Here is a 22021-nt window from a genome sequence, read left to right on the forward strand (position 1 = left end):
CACATACAGTTGGTGGCTCACTTAATTCTGAGCCTGGTGCTAACAGCTTCAGATGCTGGGATTTAGGTTTTGCATAGACAATGCACCACATGGACCAGTCTTTTATGCGTGTCTATGAGTTTTACATAAAATCTAAGTAATGTCATCAACAAGGTCGATAGTAAACATCTGTAAACTTTCAGAAATAAACCTGGTGACAGACAGCAGGCATACTGAAAGAATATAATCTCCTGACATGAAGAGAATCACAGACATGGCAAACCAAAAGAAAACAGCACATACAGCAAGTGCAAATACCTAATGGACCTTAGCTATAGAATTGCACCCATGCATCAGAATACTGCTCCAACACTGAATGTAATAAAGACCAGCAAGACTGCAGCTGCTGACAGCCAAATTAGTGGTCATAGAATTACAAACCTTGATCACATTACATCCATATAAACTACAGGATCATCAGATGGGCCAGAGCATGCCAGGCTACTCAACAGGACGCCTAACAGACAAATGATTTCTTATTTAATAAAGGAGTATCTGAAACATGCAAACATGTATATTTTTTGTGCAAATAATCCAATGCTGGTTGATAATGGAACAACAACCATGATACACTGACTTAAGCAGTGGATAAGCTTGTACACATTCACTGCTGGCACATTTTATGAGGCAAACATCTGCGGTTGTGAAAATGAGGAATTCTCTCTCTCATTTCACCAACAACAGCCACCGCCACCTGTGTGACATGTGAGCATAAGAAAGCAAGAAGTAGCGAATGCACTTGAGCGAAAAGAAGAAGAAGTCTGACCTGTTTGGTGTATGTTGTTCAGTTCGGAGGGAGAGACGCTTGAAACTTAATAGAGGGGGAGAGTGGTGGTGGGCGAGTTGGTGAGGGAGTGAGAGAGAGAGGGAAAGGGGTGGGAGGGAGGTACGTAAGAGTTATGGAAAGAGAGTGTAAGAGGGGAGGGGGTTGCTGCCTGATGGGATAGCACTGTTGATGATTAAATGTGTGTGTGCACTGCTGTTTGCCCCTCAGACTGTGCCTGCAGCTTGAGCTCAACCTCAACAGCAGCCTATGGACACTGCAGTGCATGTTTAAAATCTTAAATCAGTGGCCAAAGGTGCTGCAGGGTGGTCCACTTGCATGACGACAGCCCCTGCCAGCATGATTAAAAAAATGTTTGGATCTGTGTCAGCCTTGCTGTGTGTGTGTGTGTGTGTGTGTGTGTGTTTGTGTCTATTTTAGACATCCACCTGTTAATGACATTAAGTAAGGGTGAAGGAGGAGCCTGTGTTTATGTGTGAGAGTGGCCAGGACAGCGTTTTACAGCAACACATAATACACTGTTGATGGTAAAGTGAGAATTTGACACAGAGACAGAGAGAGACAGAGAGAAAAAAAAAGAAAGAGGCTGGAGAAAGCAGAAAGACTGATAAAAGTGTGTAAGGGGACACAGTGTGCAGACTTTAGAGGTAGACAGTTCTGGGCTATGCTGGCTGAAAGTGAAGCTGTTTGTTTTGAGAGAAAATGAGAGTGTGCAACCCTAGAACAAGGTCCAGGGAGATTTCAGGGAGAACCACAAGTCGCTGTTCCACAGCTAGGCAGCAGAGACTCAGCCTGGTCTCGTGGAAAGCTTTCCTCATGGCCCAGCCCTGCTTGGCTGTTCCACAGTTTAGGTTACATACGTGGCACAGTGAGAGAGAGGCCAACCTCAGCGGCCAGCCATGCTCAGGGAGGGCAGGGAGGGAGAGAGGGTGAGAGGGAGAGAGGGAGGTGGGGAGAGAGAGTGGGAAAAGTGATAGAAAAAAGTGTGAGAGAGGGAAAAGACTGTGATGCAAACTGAGAGTGAGCAGGGAACCAAGAGACAGAGAGGGGGAGAAATCAGAGCAAAGGGACTCAGTAAATGAGGTTGAGCCTGTTAACAAAACAGGCTGTAGGCTGTAACAAAAACATACACACCCACAAGGTCCAAAACAGTCAAGCCCTCTTCCTTCTTACTTGGGACTGCAGCACAGCCACAGTGTTGTACCTGGTACAGCTGGCAGATGGCCTTTCTTGGAGAGTGGACATGTGACAGACATTAAATTGATTCATTTGGAAGAGGATGGCTATCTATCTTAGTTTGCATGCATGTGCGTGTGCTTGTATCCATTCTGTTACCTTTAAAATGACTTTGCTTCTAATTGTACATCTCAAGCCCTCCCTCATATGAGATTGATAGAAAGTCTCCACAGACAATCTCAGGTCATCAATAATCTACAGTATGCTGATGTGAACAACCTTGGGCTCTTTTCCACACATCACTCAAAGTCCCCCTGTCAGCACCATGCTGATTTATGCTTGAACACACTGAAGTGCACAGATGTATGCTCTCTCATAAATATACACATGTATGCCAAGCACACACCCCCACACACACACTTACACATCGCAGCTGCATCCATCAATTACTTTATGTTGAAAAGTCATATTTCACTGATTAACCTCTCAATAATATTAATTATTGACACACACACACACGTACACACACCTGCTTGCCCACACACCAACGCCCGTCCATGCCCATGTGCAGATGTAAACTCACACATGTATACACACACTACTGCATCCATCCTTTACTTCAGCGTTGCACTCTCCCAGTGCTGCAGTGTTCTATCTTTCTGAATGAAGATCAATGGGGAGGTGCTGCCCAGAATGACAATGACCATCGACAGAGTTTTACATTCACCACTAGAGGGAGATAATGCATTTACAATCTACACTGCAGCATCGGGCCTGGGAAGGGCTGCTAATCCCACTTTTATTAGGTCTCACGTGGGGTACAAAGGCACTCTGAATGTCCAAATCTCTAACAGTGGTAAGGATATCAGCTCATCTTCCCCCTCCTTGATATGGCTCCTATATAGTGGGGGAGAGCTGACTCTTCATCTGTGCCCACAGGGAGCAGGGTAGAGAGTGTTGCATCAGTGGCACTGCTGCTGGGTATTGTGCAGTGGGGTGCAGCGATGCAGACGGAGATGGGCTGTATAGAGCTGACACAGGACATTATTTCATGTCAGAGAATCATTGCTTTCCTGTGACTGTTTTAGTGGAATTCCCTGTTGGATAAGTCCCAGGTGGGCACTGCCTTTATGGCACTTACTGCTATTGACTGTGTGCTCCTCCTGACTGACTGAAAGGAAAAGGGAAAGTCCACTCAAAACAACCACTATTTCCCTTTAATTTGCTTCAATTGTTTTTTATTTTTGGGTGGGTGTTGATGCTGCATGCACAGATGCTGCTACATTTCATGAGGAAAACAAAAGATATTGTTTCTAAATAAGTGACAATAGCATAAAATTTTGCCTGCCAAGAGGTGTGAACTTGAGGCAAAGTGAGATGAAAATAAAGATGTCATATTATGTGGGCTATTTAATGGAGTAACTTTTGTGACTGTGAAACAGCTCCATCATTTGGGCATCACCATTAACTACAGGGCCCTATAAACCATGCTACCAAATGAATGGAACCGACTGGATGTGACTCCAGTCCACTCCATCTCCATAATTAACTGTGAATGTCATCACCCGCTGGCTGTATAAAACTGTGGTGCAGTGTGGGCGTGGGTGTGTGCAAGAAGCAAAATAAAAAAAAAATAAAAAAAATCACATATCATGTAAATTCAGTTTTTAATCAACATTTGAAAACAAATTGGACAAATGAAAGATTGTTTCTGCTATTATAAACTAGATGTGGTTTTAGCTTTTAATTCATTTAAGAAATCACATTTTTTCAGAGGGAAAAAAAAGAAATTAAATGACACGGTGACATTGAAAAAAGCAAATTTCATAAAGGAAGGAGTAACAAGTATTATCACTGACAGTCAATCGCTCTTCAGCGCTGTTTTAAGCAACCCAAGGTATCAAAGGAAAGCATAGTTCTCAAGCCAGTACAGTGTGAACAGGTGGTCCTCAGAGAAACAAGGGCAGAGGATGAGGGAGATGAGAGGAAAGCAGGTTTAGTGGAATTACAATATCATTCACAATCCAACAACTGTTTCTTACTGAGAATTAGTGACATTCTATGGCTAAACTTGGTGATAAAATCATGGGAGATTTATAAAGTGTGAAGTGGTTTTATCTATATGGTGACAAAAGTCCATATCAGACTGAAACGCCAATAGGTGTATGATGGGAATTCTTAGCATGCAGGATTTACCTCCATTTAATCTTTATAGTGTCCATTAACTAAATGTCTGAAAGTGGCCCACACCAGTGCCATGTTTAGATTTAATTATTTTGTGTGGACAAAACCATCAGCTATCAATTCACCTACTTTTACAAGCCAGGCTTGAAGTCAACAGAATAGAGAAAAGCTGTGACGTTTTGGTTCCACTCTGTAGCATACTGCCCTTCAGCAGTCAGCAGTACAACATGAGTCGTTGGTATTAGTCATGTGTTTATTTGGTCTTGTGAAAGAGGTGAGATGTTGTACAGAAAAACAACCGGGTCCAACACATTTCTAACTTACATCCCAAATTTGTTGGGAAATAAGGAAAAATGAAAACTGGAAATGCAATGCTAAAGGTTAAGATAGTGACATGTATGAACATACAGACATCAAAGATTGATAGAGGGGTAAGCCTAATTCGTTTCTTTTGCTAATTGACTCTGACACGAAAAAATAACATTAAGGCTTTTTGGTAAGGAACAGATAAATCCCTATTAAATACCAATCTGTTTGCCTCCTAAAATTCACAGCCGCAAACTTGCTAAGGACTCTCCTTTTCTTCTATCATTTACTTCCTCTTAAATTATTCAGGACTAAATTGCTGAGACAAAATGAGCTCACCTGCTAAAAGTGGCGCACAAAAGATGGACGTGAAATTATTTTTATCAACACCAAAAAAAACAAAAGAAACAAAAAAGAAAAAAAAATCAACCAAACACAAATTGGCATAATTGAAAATGTACTTTTCATCCTGTGATCCTGCTGCCTGAATACATGGTGATATTACAGCTCAAATCAGTGAAGCTACACAGTATTGGAACAACAACAGCTGACATTCAGATAGAGTCCAATATGAAAACAGTTTCTCTAACAATCATCCTGAGGGGGGCAGTAGTCTGACAAAAATGAAGGGACTTGAGGAAATGTTCAAGCCCAAACATGGAAATAATAATCTTAATTCACAAAACGAGGCGGTCTCCTCTCACCCTTCTAATGAAGACGGCAAAACTGAAGTGGATGATATAGCTATATCTACATTAGATGGCCAAACGAAAATGCCTTCATCTTCCTCTCCATCTCCCTCACGTTTCCCCAATGACAAATGAACGCTCCTGTTTTCTTCATCATTCTTCTAGAGCAGAATAGTCCAGTTAGTTCCCTACTGCAACTCCTTCCTAATGTACTTAAAACAGGCTACCTCCGTTTAAATACAAACCTTTTTAAGTGTGGCACCCCCCTCCCACCCTAAATGACATCCCTTTCTCACAAAGTATAAAAATCGTTGACCCCCCTCCCAGACCAGTTACTACACACATTTCTCAAAAATCTTGAACCCCCAGCCCACCCACACCACCCAAATCCAGCCCTCGTTGCTTTTAACAGAACGCAAACCCTCCCCTTTCTTCTCCTCTTCCAATTCCAAATCTGTTTTAACGGCTAGACATTTCATGTAGATCTCAAATGATAAAATGGATACAACCAAAGCCACTCTCTGAATGGTTAACACTCCCAGATCTACCTGAAATGTTTCGCTGCCATGTGACCTAGGGGGTTGACTTGGAAATGGGCAGTACACGTCTCCCTCCCTCCCCTCCCTCCCCCATCCTGTCTTCTCTTCGGGCCTCCTCTACCAGAAGTCCCGGCGGTGATATGCGTCTGGATCGCAGTATTTGGTCACCACCACCCTGTTGGCAAACTTCCTTCCTGTCAGCCCCTGCATGGCTTTCTGGGAGTCGAACACCGACATGAACTCCACGAAGATCTATAGAGGGAAAGACAGAAGACAAAACATAAGGATGATGACTGAAGGCATACCCTACCTCAAGACAAAGCAAACTTTGGATTATTTAAACATTCACACATATACAGTTTTTACCTTGCCAGTCCCGGGCACCTCCAGGCCATCCACAGGTCGAGGGATCTCAATGCTCTTGACCTGGCCGTACTTGCTGCACTCGTCCCTGACGTCCTCCACAATCTCCTCGTATTCCTCGTCATCCAGCAGCTCCTCGGGGGCCACCATGTTCATCAGACACAGCACCTCAGTGGGCAGGCCGCCCATCTGGGTCACTGAGCTATTCATCAGACCTGGCACCTGCAGCGTCACGGGGGTCTGGTTTATACTCGTCTGGAAGGACAGACACAAAGGTTAGAACAGGGTTGTTGGCATGTTTTACAAAACATGGCTGGCTGCAAGGCATTTCACCTGTCATGTAATTCAATATGCTTAATGTGGTCATACACCACTTACACAGTCTATGCCTAATCTTTTCATTTATACATCAGTTGGCAAAAACAACAGCTGGTAAGAAAGTAGACACAGATTTTTATACCAATTGAAGTTGGTGGTTTCAGGTTATTGTAACACTGCTTTAGCATTAGTAGTCAAAATTGAGGTTGCTTGTTAACTTCTCAACTAGCTACCTAGGTACTGTGTTGCCTAACTAGAGCTAGGCTCGAGAACACAAAAGCTAGTTAACTAGCTGAAAAGCTAGTAATTAAGTTCTAGCGCTAACTTCAGATTACTGTGGAAGATACTGAACAGAGGGACTGAGGAAATGATGAGTGAAGCTTTAACTTTAAAGCCTTAAGGGGGATTCACATTTCAGCAAAAGGAAAAGGCTCTTGCGCTGGGCTTGCCGTGTTGAAAAGCTCAATGTTGTAGCCTCTCCAGCATTCTGGGTGGCGCTAACTGAAAACCAATGAAGAATTTACTTCTGCCTACGGCTGCCCCGCAACTCTGCAACTACCCACTCAGTACATCTCAAGGCACAGTAATTGAATAACACAAGGGACACCTTCAGGTTGATTTTTGTAATCTATCATGTAATGTAATTTATCATGTAAGGAACTCATTTTTTCTGATGGTATGAATTATTAAATTGAGGAAGGATTGATTGAGCACATGCCTCCTCCATATAGCCACATCTACTCAGCAATTTGTGTTTATCCCTTCCAGCACCTCCACAACATTAAAATGAAATGTGCTTGTGTGCAAGTATCCACCCTCCCACCACACTGCCTGTCATCCGTCCAGCCCCTGGACACTTACCAGAGTGGCGTTCTTGGATCCCACGCTGGCTCTCTGCACCAGGAGCTTCTTGTCTCCCAGCTGCATGCCGTTCAACCCTGCAATAGCCTGTAATGACAATTTCCATCAAGGTTAGAAAACAGCCTTTCAATACTCCATACTGCTGTGGGAGGTTGATGTGACGATTTAGTGTTTTATATTAAGAGTTATGTAATTAACAAACCTGAATCTGAATACACCACTAGTATCAGTCAAGAAAGTAACAACATAAGAAAATGTAAAACCTTATCTTTTCCTTCTAAGAGCTAACTTATTATTTTACTTATTACTTCAAGTTGAACCAACAACCTGCACCCCCATCCACAAACCATAGGTCATTGGTGATTATTTCCACCTAGTCCATTTAAAAGGCCAGGAAAACCTTGATTTTTTCTGTTGTCCTGGTTACCTGGTCATTAAGGTTGACATCAACATATTCACAGAAGGCGTATCCTTTGGAGAGGCCTGTGGCGCTGTCCTTCACCAGGTTGAAGGCCTTCAGAGGACCAAATGACGTCAGCAGCTCCTTCACCTGAGAGACACGTGAGACAACAGGAGTCACTTAACACCTAATAAAGTTTTAGTTTAGCCAAACCATAGAATGCTCATCAATGTTGAATGTCACTACCAATGCCACTGATGATACAGCTACAGCAATGTTATCAATGAAGCACCTTTATCTCACCTGCACAAAGTAGTAGTAATTGGCATTCTTCTTTCTGTATTATCATATCACTTTGCTTCCTGTTTTAACCATGGTGCAACTTTAAAAAGTTCAAAATGTTTTAACTGCAACTTTAGGGACCAGGGCACATCCAGAAAGGTTTGAATCAACTATGAGGAAAAGTATGAAGATGAAGACTCAGCTCTCCCCCACTATAAAGGATAAGTAGAGTGTTTTGGGACACTTCAAATCAGCTATTTCTTTGACCATTAAATATTGAGCATGTTGATGTATTTTTTTTTACATATTGACAGAAAATAAGTCTTAAAATCCAGTGCTTACAAAGATTACAAATGTAAAACATTTCACAGCCAAAAATGTATTTAAAACAACTGAAATTCAGCTGCCATATAACATCGGTCTTTGTATCAAAAGTTCAGACAACAAAATCTAGAGAATTTTTTTTTCAACCCAGTGAATCAATATGTAAACAAAGACATCGTGGGCCAGCAGCATTTCCACAGGGGGCATCAAACTGTAATAATGTATTGGGCCTTTAAAGAATCTGTATCAGAATATTTCTAAGATTAAGGTGGTTAATAATGGTTTAAAATGTGAAGAAGTGTGGCGTCCAGTACAAGTGTTCCTGTGACATTAGCTGTGACCCAGTTTGGAGAGAAAGCTGGTTAAAGCAGCAGCACTGACCTGGTCATCGTTCAGATAGTTGGGCAAGCCGCCGATGAAGAGCTTGTGAGCAGAGTCAGGCACCACTGTGGATACCACACCTACATGCAGAGTAATAGGACAATAGTGAGACACACCAATGGAGAAGCACAGAACACAGACAGCAAACCCCTGTGGATCCCAGGGATCTGGTCTGGATCCCAGACCAATTATGAATTGTGCGACCAACAAATTGGGTTAAACATTACAGGGATGGTAAAAACAAATCTAGATCGGTGATAAGTACAAGAAGTCGTTGCCAGGATGTTTGTACCAGGCACGTAGACACTGGGATTTTCGCTCATGCCGGGGAGGGGCTGGTAGTCGTGGGGGCGGCGAATCTTGAGACTCTGGCCCTGAAAGATTATGCCATCAAAAGCCATGGCCTGGGTTGTCTCATCCACTGAGCGGAACTACACAGAAACAAAAATACAGGTTAAAACCGTTTCTTCAAACAGAGCTCATAGGTACATCCAGGGAGAACAAATGTCATGGTCATGGGGGTATTATCTGACCTCAAGGAAGGCAAAATTCTTATCCTGGTTGATCTGCACTGCGAGGACAGGGTTTCCAGGGGCCTGAGTAAGACCACCCAAACGCATCTGGGCATTGAAGAAGTCCATCATGGACTCCTACACAGAAAGGAGGGAGGAAATTAAGGAATAGAGTTATTATAATTATTGTGGAAATTCTTACTTATACAAGGTTTAAAAGAGAGATATGATTTATTTCAACCACTTTAGACTGTTCCTCACCTCTGTGATACCAAAGGGGATGTTGCCCACGTAGAGCCGGCGGGCCTGCCTGGTCATCTGGCTGCCCACTACGGGCACAGGGGTGGGGGTAACAGCCAGGCCATCTGGGGTCATGGTTGGCAGGAGGGCCGTGGCTGGGATCTGGCCTGCAGCTGGTGGGCAAAAGACAGGAAACATTCAACAATCTAACTAGATTACAACCATAGACTAATGTTCATAGTTTAGACATTTTGCAGTAAGGTAAGTTTATGCTTAGTATTGTAGTACGAATTGATAGTAGGAGAACACAAAAAAGGCATGAAACTGGGAAACGTACTAAAAAAAGAATCAAAAAAGAACGAGGAGGACAATGAAGACGGGTTACCTTGCATGGCTTTGTACTGCATGGGAGTGATGTGTTCGAACCCGGGGGGAGGGACATCCCAGTACTTCTTCACCTTGTTCTTCTTCTTCTCACGGTGTGGGGAACGGCTGTTGGGAGGAAGAGAGGAGTGGTGAAATAAAAGTAGCAAAATGAATGTGTAGCAGAAATGAGGTGAAAAGAATTGACACATAGGTCGTCCCTTCTGAACCCCAAAGAGACTGACCCTCAAGACATTTAACCCAGAGTAAAACCCATATCTTATTAGTTCAGCAGTAAAGTACTAGACCCAATTCTGCATCGTGTCTTCAGAAGATATACTACAAAAACTAATAATTTTTTTTTTTGTGACTGGCTCTGTGTCCCCCTATGTCTCTGCATTTGCTGGATGTTGTTTCAACTTGTGTGTGTGTACAGGCTGTGGAAACAAATTTCCTCTAAGAGGACAATAAAGAATCTATCTAATTTTAGACAAAATGCATCCATCAAAAACATTGTAAAAACTTAAACATGACGGATAGAAGTGAAGGATGGAAAACCCTTTCAATATAGGAGTCCACACACAAAGTCAATAGTACATAGACTCAGAGGCAGATCACTAAAGGGATTGGAGTTGTGTTGCAATAATGCATAAACCAGCTCTGTGTTAGTTTGCTGTATTACCTTACAGCATTCTCCTGGGGGTAGCTGGATGGTGAGCTGAAATGACATTGGAAGGGTTTCACATTTGTCTCAAATAAAACATGACATTCAGCAACATTTCCACTTCACAGAATTAGAACTAAACCACCTCTAATTCTATGGGCCTCACCAAACACTATCATATCTATCCATAGGCCTTAGGTATACCTCTCCATGTATACCTGAAAGCTCAGATTCCTTTCAAGTTCAGGAGACAGCTCCTTCTGTAGGCAATATCAGCTTATTTGCCAGATTACATCTGCCTACAGGACGGTGGAACACATTTTAACAAATCCTATTTGTCTGTGGCAACTCCACCTCATCACCAAACCTTTCCTTACTTTGTTTCACTTCATTTTAGTGCTGTGCAAGCACAGGAGTAAAGTGTGGGTGAAGTTATTGTTAAGCAACAGCAACATACCAATGAACTAGGGGTGCTCTGATTGATTTGTGACCAATCAAGAATGATCTATGTGATTAAACCGGTCTGACCCTAAATTGGCTGATTTATGAGCCAGTCCTTCGACATTAAAGCTGTGAATATGGAAAAAGTAAAATCTGTTGTACTGGTTACTTAGTAAATGAGGTCAGGTTTATACCTCGTGGCATTCTGGGTAGTGTACACAGTGTGTTTTGACATGAGGCCTGGACTGCATGCTACTTAGCGGGTGCATTAAACTACCGAGTGTCGGGAGGATGACTACGCCGCGTCCCGCTTTTCACAATGAACATTCCATTAGCCAGTGCAGCTCAGGTTCAGAATGGAATCGCACATAAACTGCATGGCCAGAGTCAGAAACACTGGCGTTAGGCTAACAGCAGAGTGGATATGCAGAGACTTTGAAATTGACAAAGCAATTACAGAGTATTACAGTGGATATCGGAGCATCAGGCAAGATATGAAATGACAACTGCTTAAAATGACACTGCATGTAATTCTTTATTCAAAGATGGCTAGAAAACTCTTGATAAAATTTATAATTTTGTCTTGTTAGCCTAATGTTTGATAAGACTGAAGAAGGTGGGAGAGATTGCAGCAGCTGCTGCTTTGTGAAGACAAAAGTCTGTTTCATGATCTTATGGCAAAAGTATAACATTGTCATTAGCACCTCTGGCAGAGGGCTCAGGGACAGCGAAAAAATAAAAACAAACATGTTTTCACCTGCAACAGAGCAAATAAAAAAGACCTGTCAATACACTGTAAGACTTATTTCATAAACCTGTTTGCAGTCAATTTTCAGTAGATTAATTACCTCGCCAAAAAGACAGAGTCTCCGTAAAGCATAAGAGATGATCCACAGCTAAACTTCACACATCACAATCTAGAACTTGTTGCAGACAATTTCAAAGTTTTGTGAATCTGCACTGCTGCATAGATTGGTATCTGCTGATGCTGCTGAGATAAGAAGTTGGTCTCAACCTCAAAAAAATCAGATTGGAGCGCAACAAGTGGGCTCGATGGCAAAAAAAATACAAAGATAGCTTGCATTTTTAAACCAATCACAATCCAGGGCTGAGTCAAAACTAGTGGATTTTGTGCATATTTTTCCTTTTCCCATCTATATTTGCTTGAGTTGAATTTGTACTCACCTTCAACACAGAAGGCGACTGGTTAAGATGCCAGGACCAAGGTGAGGGTGTAGTAAGTATGTGGGTGTGGGGGAAAAAAATGTGTGTGTGTGTGTGTGCGCACGCTCCAGGGCAGATGCTGAACTCACTATTTACTTGTGAAACAGCATTTGAACCAGAACATTGCTTCATTAGTTGATTAACTGAAAAAGGTTTAAAAAAAAAAAAAAAAAAAATTGTCAGACACATTAATACCATGTAAATATGCTCTACTGCAACACCTCAATAATGTTTTTTCCCCAGTGATAAGTACATGAATCCCTACACAAATAGTGTGTGACACATGGTGGTATGATACATAAGCTTTCACAAATTGTAAGCCAAGTTGTGGTCTCACACAGGTACCAACCTGCGTCTCTGTCTGCGTTCCTTACTGTCCCCACGGCGGTCCCTGCTGCGTCTGTCCCTGTCTCTGCTCCTCCTCTTCCTCTCTCTGCTACGGCTGCGGGAAGGGGAGCGTCTGTGGTGGCGGTTCTCCTTGTCCCGTTCCGCTGCAGGGATGGAGTGACAAGAGGCATAGATAGACTGATTAACAGATAGGTAAACAGATGGAAATGAGGGACATAGCTGGCCAGGAAAAAGATGAGAACGACCACTTCAGGGATCCTTCTCAGTCTCAGTGCCAATAGCCACAGAAAGACTGACAGGAACATTTACCTCAGTTATGTATTACAAAGACACACAGTAACAACGCTGAACACGAATCTCATCTGTCCATCACACCTACACAGTCTTACAAATGCTGGTAGGAGCTACAGAAGGCATAATAGCCTTAAAACCAGACTGCAATTGTCAAAGCACAACTAGATTATAAAGTTACCAATCAGTGCAATATACCCATACCATTTCTAAAAGTATGGCAACAACACACAAGTAAAGTGTCAAAATATATATAGCCAGCTAAAGCTAGCTGGGATGGTGTAAAAGCAGTTTTAATGTGTTGGCTAGCATTACCCCTAAGTGCAATGTATTGCAATTGTGTGTAGATCTGGGTTAATGACAGCTTCATGAGGGACGAGGGTAGTGCAACAGGTAACGTTACAGGTTAGGTGTCAGAAAGCTGTGACGAAACCATGGGTACGGACGAAATGCATTTGACTATTAAATGTTCACTGGTTGCAAACGCTACAAAGAATGGATGCTAGCAGTCCAATTAGCCAGCCAGCTGGCATTGGCAGGTCGCACTACCGTGATATAGACTATCCCCTGCGTTAAAAACGTCCCAGTGCTAGCTCCCGATATGTAGTAAGGCCGGCTACTTACGCCATTCAGCTAACAAACAGGCAACTTTGGCACTGGCTTTAGTTGTTCAACCAGGAATAACTGATGAGAAGCAAAACAGTCAAATGATAACTGGAAAGGTTCGTGAATGTAGGCTAATAATCTAACTTGCAACGTTCCAGCAAATAGACCTATCCATTCCGTGGACACTGCAGCTAGCTGGCTAACATGATGGCGGCATTGCTAGTCAACAAAATCACTATCAACTTTTGATATGCAGTTTTGTTCATTTACCTTGTTTGTTCTCGGACAGCTGTCTTTCGAATTCGTCGAAGTCCGACATCTCTGTGACTTGCAGACTAGCGCACTTGCTGCGACTGTGTTGTTGAGGTGACGGTGGCTAGCTAGCAAGCTAGCAACAAAGTGAACAGCACTTTTCAAACAAAGTGCTTTGCTACCGTAGCTTAAATAATTAGCTGGCTACTGACCACAGAATTCAACAAATTTTGTTAACGAAAACACACATTTAGCGGTGCCCTTGGCAGAACCCAGATGCGATATTTATTTACAACGTAACAGACAACATTGAGAAAGAAAACGTGTTCGCATGGGCTAGCCCGCTAATGTTAGCTAACTAGCTTGTAGCAAAGTCCAGAAGAATGGGCCTGCTCGAGACAGTCGTGTGGAAGCCCGTCAGCTAGTTAGCTAGCCGAGAAAGTCGAATGAATAAGGAGACCTGTTTCCAAGTGAAATACAAATCCGAAAGCTCACTGGCCGACACGGCGCAGCTGTTTGCCTTTATACGCCAGATATATAAGCTTTCCGATGATTTAACGCGAGTAAAAACAGAAGCTGGAAATTCGGTATGCCCGCTTTTTGCTCCGTCTCCCAGATACCCCGTGACACCGGAAGTTGATGAATCACAAATTTCCGGGGAGTGGAAAAGCCGTTTTGGAGTCTGAAGTCAAACGGACAGAGGACGTTTCATTATCTTTGGACGAAGACATATCTTAGCATAATAAAAGCTCGTTACTCTTGGTCCTGAAACGTACCTTGTGCGACCTCTCCTATCACTGACTAACGACTAGTGGACCACGGTTTGCACCATGAGAGTATTCATTATGAATGGCCACGTTTGATTGTGCACAAAATAAGAAACCTATACACTATTTTAGGAAATCAAATGCTTTAATGGCATTTCTGTCTTAACAGTACAGTTGGTGTAAGATCGGCATTTTTTCCCGGTGAGATACAGCTTTCTTACTCAAATAATGTCTGTATAATTTTTTTTTACGAAAAATAAAACGAGATAAAACACATGACAAACAGATCATTGTTTTTAAAACACTGCACTCTGGCATGATTATGCAAGTTCTGCTCCACCAGTGTCACAAAAGTTGCACTGCGCCTTATTAATCGAACCAAAGTGAACAATCTGACCCGTATCAAACAAGGTGAAAATGGCATGAGTTCCACAGATTTGTGTAGCCTACCTTTCCCTGTTTATTTTTAGGGAAGTAGGTTAATACGGTATGAAATAAAAAGCAAGAGTTACGTTTACCCACTCTAACCTAATCAGTTTTAATAAAAGGGATCTTACCAGTTCACTGTACCAGTATACAGTAAGCACTACACAGCATCATACACTATAATCAACGCTCCTGCTGCTTTGAAAATTATGAATTTCAACAAGACCTCTATAAACTACAGACCACCAACGAGCTCATTTCACATGCATTTGTAGTGGGGCATTGAGAAGCAATAATAGATCCTCCATGTGCACAAGCCATTGCAATCAGTTTCTTTTGCTGAAATTGTATAGCTCATTGGAAAATTTCTTATGTGATTAATCTCAATAATTTTTCACACAGAACCAATGGTAACACATTGTTACAAAACAGACAGTATCGTTACAATTAGAGTAATGTAAATGTTTTGTACTGTATTTTAAAAAAAGGTATTATATTGTCACAAAGCATTACAAGTGCCTCAATACCAGGAGCATATATTTTGGTGCAGTAAAATTACAAAAAGTGTTGGTACAACACTTAGTGGTACAACAAATTAGGTGCAGTGGCACTGTTGTCAAAACTAGGCCCACTCTCCTTCCAAAACAAATAGCAACAGGTTGCTCTATTATTCTGAGGCAAAGATCTACAATGTCACATTTCTGCAGCTGTGTCTTGTTGCCAGAAGTATGTTATTGTGAAAAATGACTTGTGAATGCATCTGAACAACATAATGTGGGACTATTCTTTACTATGTTCAGTTCATGGGCACATCAGTTTCCTTCTCTTTAAGAGAGTCCTCCCATCCTTTAAACCTGGATAAATGAAAAGGAAAAGAGAATGCAAAATGACTCCCAGATTCTACTTCAGTGGGTGGTCAGAGTGTGAAAGTGACCTTTCACTGTCAATTCTCTGACGTGAGGCAATCACAAAAATGGTATTAAGGCGTTATTGAAACGCAGCCACACCACCTACTTCCTTACTGTTGAAGAGAAACAGATTCAACATTTTAATAGTGTTTTATATGTGTGATGTATCTGAATATGATTATCACAATCAAAAACAAAACAAAAACAATGCAAGCAAACACAAGTGAACAAAATGGTTGAGGATGTAATGAAAGTGCCAGAAATAAAATAGCCCAAAGAAAACACACAAAAAACAACAAAACACAAAGGAATGATATCTCCAACATTTTCCTGTAACTAAAGATTTCTTTAAAATATGGCATCATTCTATAGAATCTGAGTGCAGCATAATTTTAACATATATAAACATTGTGATTGAAAGCCACCATATTTGTAGCTTTGTGTCAAAATTGCACAGAAATAAAGTTTTACAAATTGCTATGTTTATAAATCATTTAGGCTACCAGGAATTGAAATGATCTAGACAATCAATTATTGAACTCTGGGCCTCAAGCTTCTCCAGATGTTCAAGAAAGAAAAGGAAAGAATACTCTGCCTATGCAAACCTCAAGCCTAAAACATGAATGAGCTCTGTTGGTTATACTCATCTATAAGTAATGAGGAACGATCATCCCCACCATGATCTTAGTGATAAAGACACATATACCTGTCCACAGATCTCTAACCAAAGATTCTGAATCACACAGATATGCCATTTTGCCTTTTGACGAAAAGAGAACCATCTTTTTGTCCCTTTCCAGCTGCAGCAGGCACTCCCACACCCAGGATATTAAGGGAGCGCTGATGAGGATTTCTGGCAGCGATTGAAGTACCTGCACATCGTATTGATATTAAAAGTGAGGTGTGAAAAGTGTGTTTGTCTAAAAAGTGAGGATCTGAACCACAGTTTACATGGCCACCCCCCGGGGCGCTGAGATAGCAAAAGCTTTCCACTGGACATCACGGTGCCTTGGAGGTGAGCTGGCCTGCTGCAGCAGAACTCCACTGCCTCTCCTCACTTACCCACCCATCCCATTGTCTTCTGGAGAGAGTTCCCTTGCCCCTGTCTCCCCCCTCAGTGTCTGAACCTGTAGGAGATTGGCAGGAGCAGGTTATTCTTCTTCAGGGCCTGCACCCTGCTGAGCGTCTCCTCATCCAGGGCAATGTAGCAGCGCCGGGCGTAGTCCAGCAGCTTCTCCTTGGACGGGTCGAACTCGCCCACCTCGGCCACCTTCTCTGGGGCCACCAGTAGCAGCTCAGCAATGGGTGTGGTGGAAGCCACTGTGTTGCGGTCCACACCATGGATCTGGAAGGCTTTGGACATATTCTTCAGACGCTGGTAAGTAAGCAGGATCTTCTTGTAGCGGAACAGCACTCCAGCAGCATCTTTCACTGGAAGACAAGAGTGAAAGTGAGAGTTGTCTTCGGCCAATAATAGATATGATGAGACATTACTCCTGTATTGAGATCACTTCACTGGCTCCCGGTACAGCACAGAATTGATTCAAAGTATTACTGCTTGTTTACAGAGCTCTAAATGGTATAGCTCCTAAATACATTTCCGACCTGCTCACTGGCTATAAACCAATCAGATCCCTCAGATCATCAGGCATGTGTCTCCTAACTTACCTAGAATAAAATAAAAATCAGGCGAAGGTGCATTTAGTCATTATGGTGCTATTCTCTGGAACAACCTGATGACTTGAGATCTGCTACAACTGTGTCCTCTTTTAAAAGCAGTCTTAAAACCTTCCTTTTTTCTCAGGCTTTTGGTAGTTAGTACATTATGCTTAAACGAAAGCACTGGTGTGCTCAACTCACAGTCTTTAGAGTGTAATGGGTGCCGACCCAAAAATCACAAAAATAACAAATGAAGTCGTCAGCACTCACAGATAAGTGCATATCACCTCTTTAATGATGCACAGCAGCAAAAACAAAGAGTAAGTAAGAATGAGTAACGCTGAAGAAAGCCTAGGGCTGAAACGCGTCTGTTTTTTTGTTTTTGCTGCTGTGCATCATTAAAGAAGTGATATACACTTATCAGTTAGTACATGTCTGCCTTCGTGTGCTTCTGCTGTAGTCTGTGTGTGTGTGAGTGCTGAGTAGGACAGGGGGTTATAAAAAACTGTATTATATGTATGTGTGTGTGCGTTGTATGTGTGACTGAAAGGTTACTTTATGTGGGATACTGTATATATGTCTATTGTATTTCTTTATCTGTTTATTGTTATTATTTGTGTCTTTTAATGTGAAGCACAATGAGCTTACTTGTGTATGAAATGTGCTATACAAATAAAATTGGCTTGACTTGACTTAAGAGTATGACTGAAATGGAATAAGGAGTAATGTGCAGGATTAAAAAAAATTCTCATGGCGGTCAATGATAAAGTCATGCCAGGTAAATGTTAAGTTTTGTTCCAGGATCTGTCTCCTTCCCTCACCTCTCTGCCGCTCTCTGGGGACTTGGAAGACCCGCCTTCTCTTCAGCGGGTGTCTGTTGCTGTTAATGGTCTCTGGCATTACATCCTCTCCTGATATCATCTCCTCCTCATCGAGGTAGCTGTCCTGGTCCAGGTACTCGTCAGATTCTCCCAGAAGTGAAAGTGAATCTGAGGAGACAAGCCATAAATATCCTGTCAGCAAGATCCACTAGATAAAAGCCACAAACAACAGCCTTCATTTTTCCATGTCTTCCCCTCCCCCAAATATCAAAAATTGTTTGCTTTAGGTCAAAATGGGTGATGCAAAGCTTCATGCCATTTGAGTAGTATTACCTGGACCTACGTTGCCATGTCCACCCATGTCGTTCATGGTTGACCTGGTATTGCTGTTGCCGCTGCCGCTGCTACCACTGGCTGTGGTGCTGGAAGTGCTATGGCCTGGCAGGAGGGCCTGGGATGATGCAGAGTTGAACAAAGCATTCATAGAGGCAAGCTGATTGGCTATTGGGCTGGAGACGTGGTTTTTGGAAGGCACCATGGTTGGAGGACCGGGCCTTCGTTGGATAAACTGACGTGAAGGGAAATGCTGCGAGTCGGACTTCTGCTGCTCTGTAAGGAGGAAGTAGAGACGATCAAGAGAGCCTATGTAAACAATTGAAGCAGCTATACTCAAGCAGACCTGAACTAAATCTAACTGTAATTGGGGAGCTAAATGCAGCAGTAAGCACACAAATATTTGTCTTTACCAGTAGGACGATCTTCCTCTCTTCTTCCTCTCCAGTTGAATCGTCTGGACTCATAGCCTATAGGGAAAGAAAGATTCAAAGTTCAGAATTTGTTTTCCCATCCTGACTTTTCTTGTAAACGTTTTGTCTCCAATCAACTTAATCTCTTGCTGTGCTGGCTATCACTTCACATTTATCTCTTTTCCTCACCGTTACTGTACTGGCTCTGACTCTGTCCCTGTCCCTGGCTCTTTGTGGAAAAGATGAAGCGGTCCAACTGGCAACGGAGGAAGTCCCTCTCCTCCTCCAGGTCCTCGATCCGTTTCTGAAGCCATGAGTTTTTCTCCAGAGAGATCTGCAGCTGGGTCCGCAGGTTGGTGATCAGCATGTACGAGTTGCCGGCTGGGGACGCGCCAGCAGAGGGGGGCGACTCTGAGGGGGACAGATACACTAAAAGGTTGGGAAATCACTGATACTCTATGTTATGAATGTTTATGTAATGGATGCAACAATAATAACAACAATGGGAGTATATTGTAAAGTTGTGATTCTGGCATTCACCATCAAAATTCTGATCATTCTGGTTGAAAAAGCCTTGCTGCTCAAAGTTGCTCTCCTCGTAGGGGATAGCTATTTCATAGGTGTCCTCATTTTTTGGAGCTGAAAAGGAGAAATATGTACAGTAATGAATTAAAATGTCATACCAAAAATGCACAACAATCATGGAGCTTTTTAAAATCTTACTCTGCAAGTGGAGTGAGGCTGCGTGGCTCTTGGATGTGGAAGCAGCATCAGTCCTGTTTCCGTCCTCCATCTCGTACCCAGAGTGGAGAAATCATATAGATTAATTTATGGTGCTAAAGAACTGTAATTCGGTCATGCTTAAAAACTAGCCCACGTTTGGGCATTTAACGTTAATCCACAGGATAGCAAACGCCTTAGTTACATACATATAGTGCCCACTTGTGTTTTAAAAATACAGATCTTTCACCGGTAAGCTTCCATAACGTGAGCTATATTGTTCAAGTGAAGGCAGACAGTTAGCAGCTAAATTTATTATGTGACTGTGACACACGGGAGGAGGATAGAAAGGTACTATATCACACACGAAAAGAACAAAACAGTTGAATTGGATTTCCAACCATATTTGTTAGTAGCTGCCTGGTAATCATGTGTTCACAGTGTAGGAAGCTTGCTGTCCGGCTCGACTCCAGGTTAGCTCTGCCGTAACGTTAGCAAGAATTTAGCTGCGAATATAAAATTACAATCCCAACCTTGCTACACATTTCAATGTTTACTTCGGTCATTCTGAAATAGGTTCTCCGTGCCAGAATTACATCGTATAAATATTGGTACATACCACTTTACGGTTGTAATAACTTAATCGTGCACATGTAATAAGACGTTATTACTCTGTCATATCTCCATTTCACGAATCCATCCGCTAGCTAACAAGCTAACAATAACAATTATCGCTCTTTTATTTTTTTTCCAGATTCTTTCACGTCATTTCCGGATGTAATAAAATTAATAAGATACTGACAGAAAAAAGTACGTGTTGCAGAGGCTTTGTGAAGTAAAGGTTGTAATTAAAATATTCAAATCGGAGACTTTTGTTGATATTATAAAACGTCGTATTGTGCATGTCAGTAAACTAACATGTTCAAGGGCAATTCGCTCATACTTAATACATTAATATTAGTGTAGCGCTGCGTCTGTCATGACAAAATGTTTACAGTGGAAAAACGATATATCTACATTCTTGCTAGACACATTTCTACTTGCAACTTTCACATACCGATATCTTACTCCGACTGCTGTTGTGTGAAAGTGCAGGACAGGTACTGCAGGTGGTGACGAGGTGTCAGGTGTCACTGTTGACTCGCGGCTTCACAGAGTCGATCCGGAAAGATTCAAATGGCTCGATTTTCTTTCTAAACTCATTAAACACAGAGTATATTTAAATTATTCAGCAAATCTGGAAAAAACTTAACGGTAAGTGTTTTTTCTAACATTTTTCTTTTGACTTTGCTCTATTGTGTTTGGTCTTAGATGAAAAGCAGCCTCCAAGCGCGCAGGTGTGGCAGTGGCACCTGTTTTGCCTATAAGTTAAGTGGGGGGTTGGGGTAAAACAACTCTGTAAACAAAGTAGAAGCTAGTATTAGTAAACTGCTACATGAATATAATATTTTATACAATAGGCCTAAGTAGCCTACTATTTTAGAAAGTGTGTGTCAGACATTTGGGCAGAAAAACATAATAGAAGTAGGCCTAGTTGAGTGATTGTTTGACAAATTCCCTGAACAATCTATTTTCTGTCAATTTATTTACAATATCAGAAGAATAGCAGATAAAAAGCTGAAATGTCCTTAAAGACAGTGCTTCCTATGTGTCTCCTTCCTTGCTATTTTTCTATGCAGCCATGGCCCCCAAGTATGATGGCTTGTCCCACTGTAAGCTGGCCCTGGTGTTTGCTGTGCTGATGGATCTGTTGGGTGTGGCATCTCTGCTGCTGGGGGTCTTCGCCCCATTGGAGATCCAAGGGCGAGACTTTGGGGATCTCCTGGTGTACTCAGGAGCTTTGCTGGTGCTGCTGTCCCTGGGAGGCTGGGTGATGTGGTACAGCGGCAACATTGAGGGTCTGACGTCTAAAAGGGAGTTGGGGGGAGTGGTGGGTGGCGCTGTGGACCGCCTTGCCCGCACCCTGAGCCGTAGGATACGGATCCCCAGGAGTCAAAGCAGCCCATCGTAGGGCCTGGAGCCCAAAGAGACTTAACAATAAGACGGCTGTTACAGGAGAGGCTGTCGGTAACCACTCCTGCAGGCCAAAACCGCCTGGGGCAAGGGAGTGTCATTGCTGGCATTCATCCTCTTTACAAACACCACTGTTGTGGAGTGAACAAACAGCTTGTTCACATGAGGAAACTGTCAGTGCCATTCAGTGTGTCTTCACAGCCAGGCTACATAAACCTCTTAGGGAGAATTTGCACTGTCTTTGCACATTAAGTTTTATATTGATTTGGGGCACAAAGGTTGTTCATATTGCACTAAATCTTGTAATGTAACAGGCACAGTATAATAATATCTAAAATTATAGATATTATATATTCCGTTTCCGTATGAAAACA

At 42.3% G+C, this 22021-nt stretch overlaps 3 protein-coding genes across 8 annotated transcripts; 1 reads left to right on the forward strand and 2 right to left on the reverse strand.

The window, feature by feature from the left end:
* Window positions 1-3649: 3649 nt before the first annotated feature.
* Window positions 3650-14207, reverse strand: LOC139659366 (splicing factor U2AF 65 kDa subunit). Of its 3 annotated transcripts, none has more exons than XM_071537614.1 (12): window positions 13606-14207; window positions 12440-12581; window positions 10444-10479; window positions 9784-9890; window positions 9420-9571; window positions 9180-9296; window positions 8939-9077; window positions 8647-8726; window positions 7687-7809; window positions 7260-7346; window positions 6084-6335; window positions 3650-5969 (listed from the first exon to the last, which is right to left on the reverse strand). In XM_071537614.1, the coding sequence occupies exons 1-12, from the start codon at window positions 13652-13654 to the stop codon at window positions 5835-5837; spliced, it is 1419 nt and encodes a 472-aa protein (XP_071393715.1). In that variant the 5' UTR covers window positions 13655-14207; the 3' UTR covers window positions 3650-5834. The 3 variants fall into 3 exon arrangements, with proteins under 3 accessions (XP_071393715.1, XP_071393714.1, XP_071393716.1); XM_071537613.1 differs by having other exon boundaries at window positions 8912-9077; XM_071537615.1 differs by lacking the exon at window positions 10444-10479.
* Window positions 14208-14510: 303 nt separating this feature from the next.
* On the reverse strand, window positions 14511-20824 carry ccdc106a (coiled-coil domain containing 106a). 4 transcript variants are annotated; one of them, XM_071537609.1, is made up of 8 exons: window positions 20692-20824; window positions 19638-19707; window positions 19455-19553; window positions 19104-19343; window positions 18915-18971; window positions 18502-18777; window positions 18169-18336; window positions 14511-17119 (listed from the first exon to the last, which is right to left on the reverse strand). In XM_071537609.1, exons 2-8 carry the CDS (start codon window positions 19705-19707, stop codon window positions 16803-16805), a joined length of 1227 nt encoding a protein of 408 aa, XP_071393710.1. In that variant the 5' UTR covers window positions 20692-20824; the 3' UTR covers window positions 14511-16802. The 4 variants fall into 4 exon arrangements, with proteins under 4 accessions (XP_071393710.1, XP_071393711.1, XP_071393708.1 ...); XM_071537610.1 differs by lacking the exon at window positions 20692-20824 and adding an exon at window positions 20254-20341 and having other exon boundaries at window positions 19104-19325; XM_071537607.1 differs by lacking the exon at window positions 20692-20824 and adding an exon at window positions 20254-20341.
* Window positions 20748-21963, forward strand: LOC139659365 (transmembrane protein 238-like). Its single transcript, XM_071537612.1, has 2 exons — window positions 20748-20888; window positions 21314-21963. Exon 2 carries the CDS (start codon window positions 21316-21318, stop codon window positions 21643-21645), a length of 330 nt encoding a protein of 109 aa, XP_071393713.1. The 5' UTR covers window positions 20748-20888; window positions 21314-21315; the 3' UTR covers window positions 21646-21963.
* The last annotated feature ends 58 nt before the right edge of the window (window positions 21964-22021 follow it).

The sequence above is a fragment of the Centroberyx affinis genome, unplaced genomic scaffold, assembly GCF_046629955.1.
Source record: "Centroberyx affinis isolate AG114_WGS23_722 - 3 ecotype Tasmania unplaced genomic scaffold, CSIRO-AGI_Caff_v1 ptg003075l_1, whole genome shotgun sequence".
Classification (NCBI taxonomy): Eukaryota; Metazoa; Chordata; class Actinopteri; order Beryciformes; family Berycidae; genus Centroberyx; species Centroberyx affinis.

Coding starts and splice junctions, on each gene's coding strand:
- LOC139659366 (XM_071537613.1), bottom strand. CDS start 13,654: ATGTCGGACTTCGACGAATTCGAAAGACAGCTGTCCGAGAACAAACAA. Junction 9,891..10,443: donor CCCCAGGAGAATGCTGTAAG/GTAATACAGCAA, acceptor TCCTCCCAACAG/CCGTTCCCCACACCGTGAGA. Junction 6,336..7,259: donor GATCCAAGAACGCCACTCTG/GTAAGTGTCCAG, acceptor CTGTCCTTCCAG/ACGAGTATAAACCAGACCCC.
- ccdc106a (XM_071537609.1), bottom strand. CDS start 19,707: ATGGAGGACGGAAACAGGACTGATGCTGCTTCCACATCCAAGAGCCAC. Junction 19,344..19,454: donor GAATGATCAGAATTTTGATG/GTGAATGCCAGA, acceptor CCAACCTTTTAG/TGTATCTGTCCCCCTCAGAG. Junction 18,337..18,501: donor ACATGGCAACGTAGGTCCAG/GTAATACTACTC, acceptor TTGTCTCCTCAG/ATTCACTTTCACTTCTGGGA.
- LOC139659365 (XM_071537612.1), top strand. CDS start 21,316: ATGGCCCCCAAGTATGATGGCTTGTCCCACTGTAAGCTGGCCCTGGTG.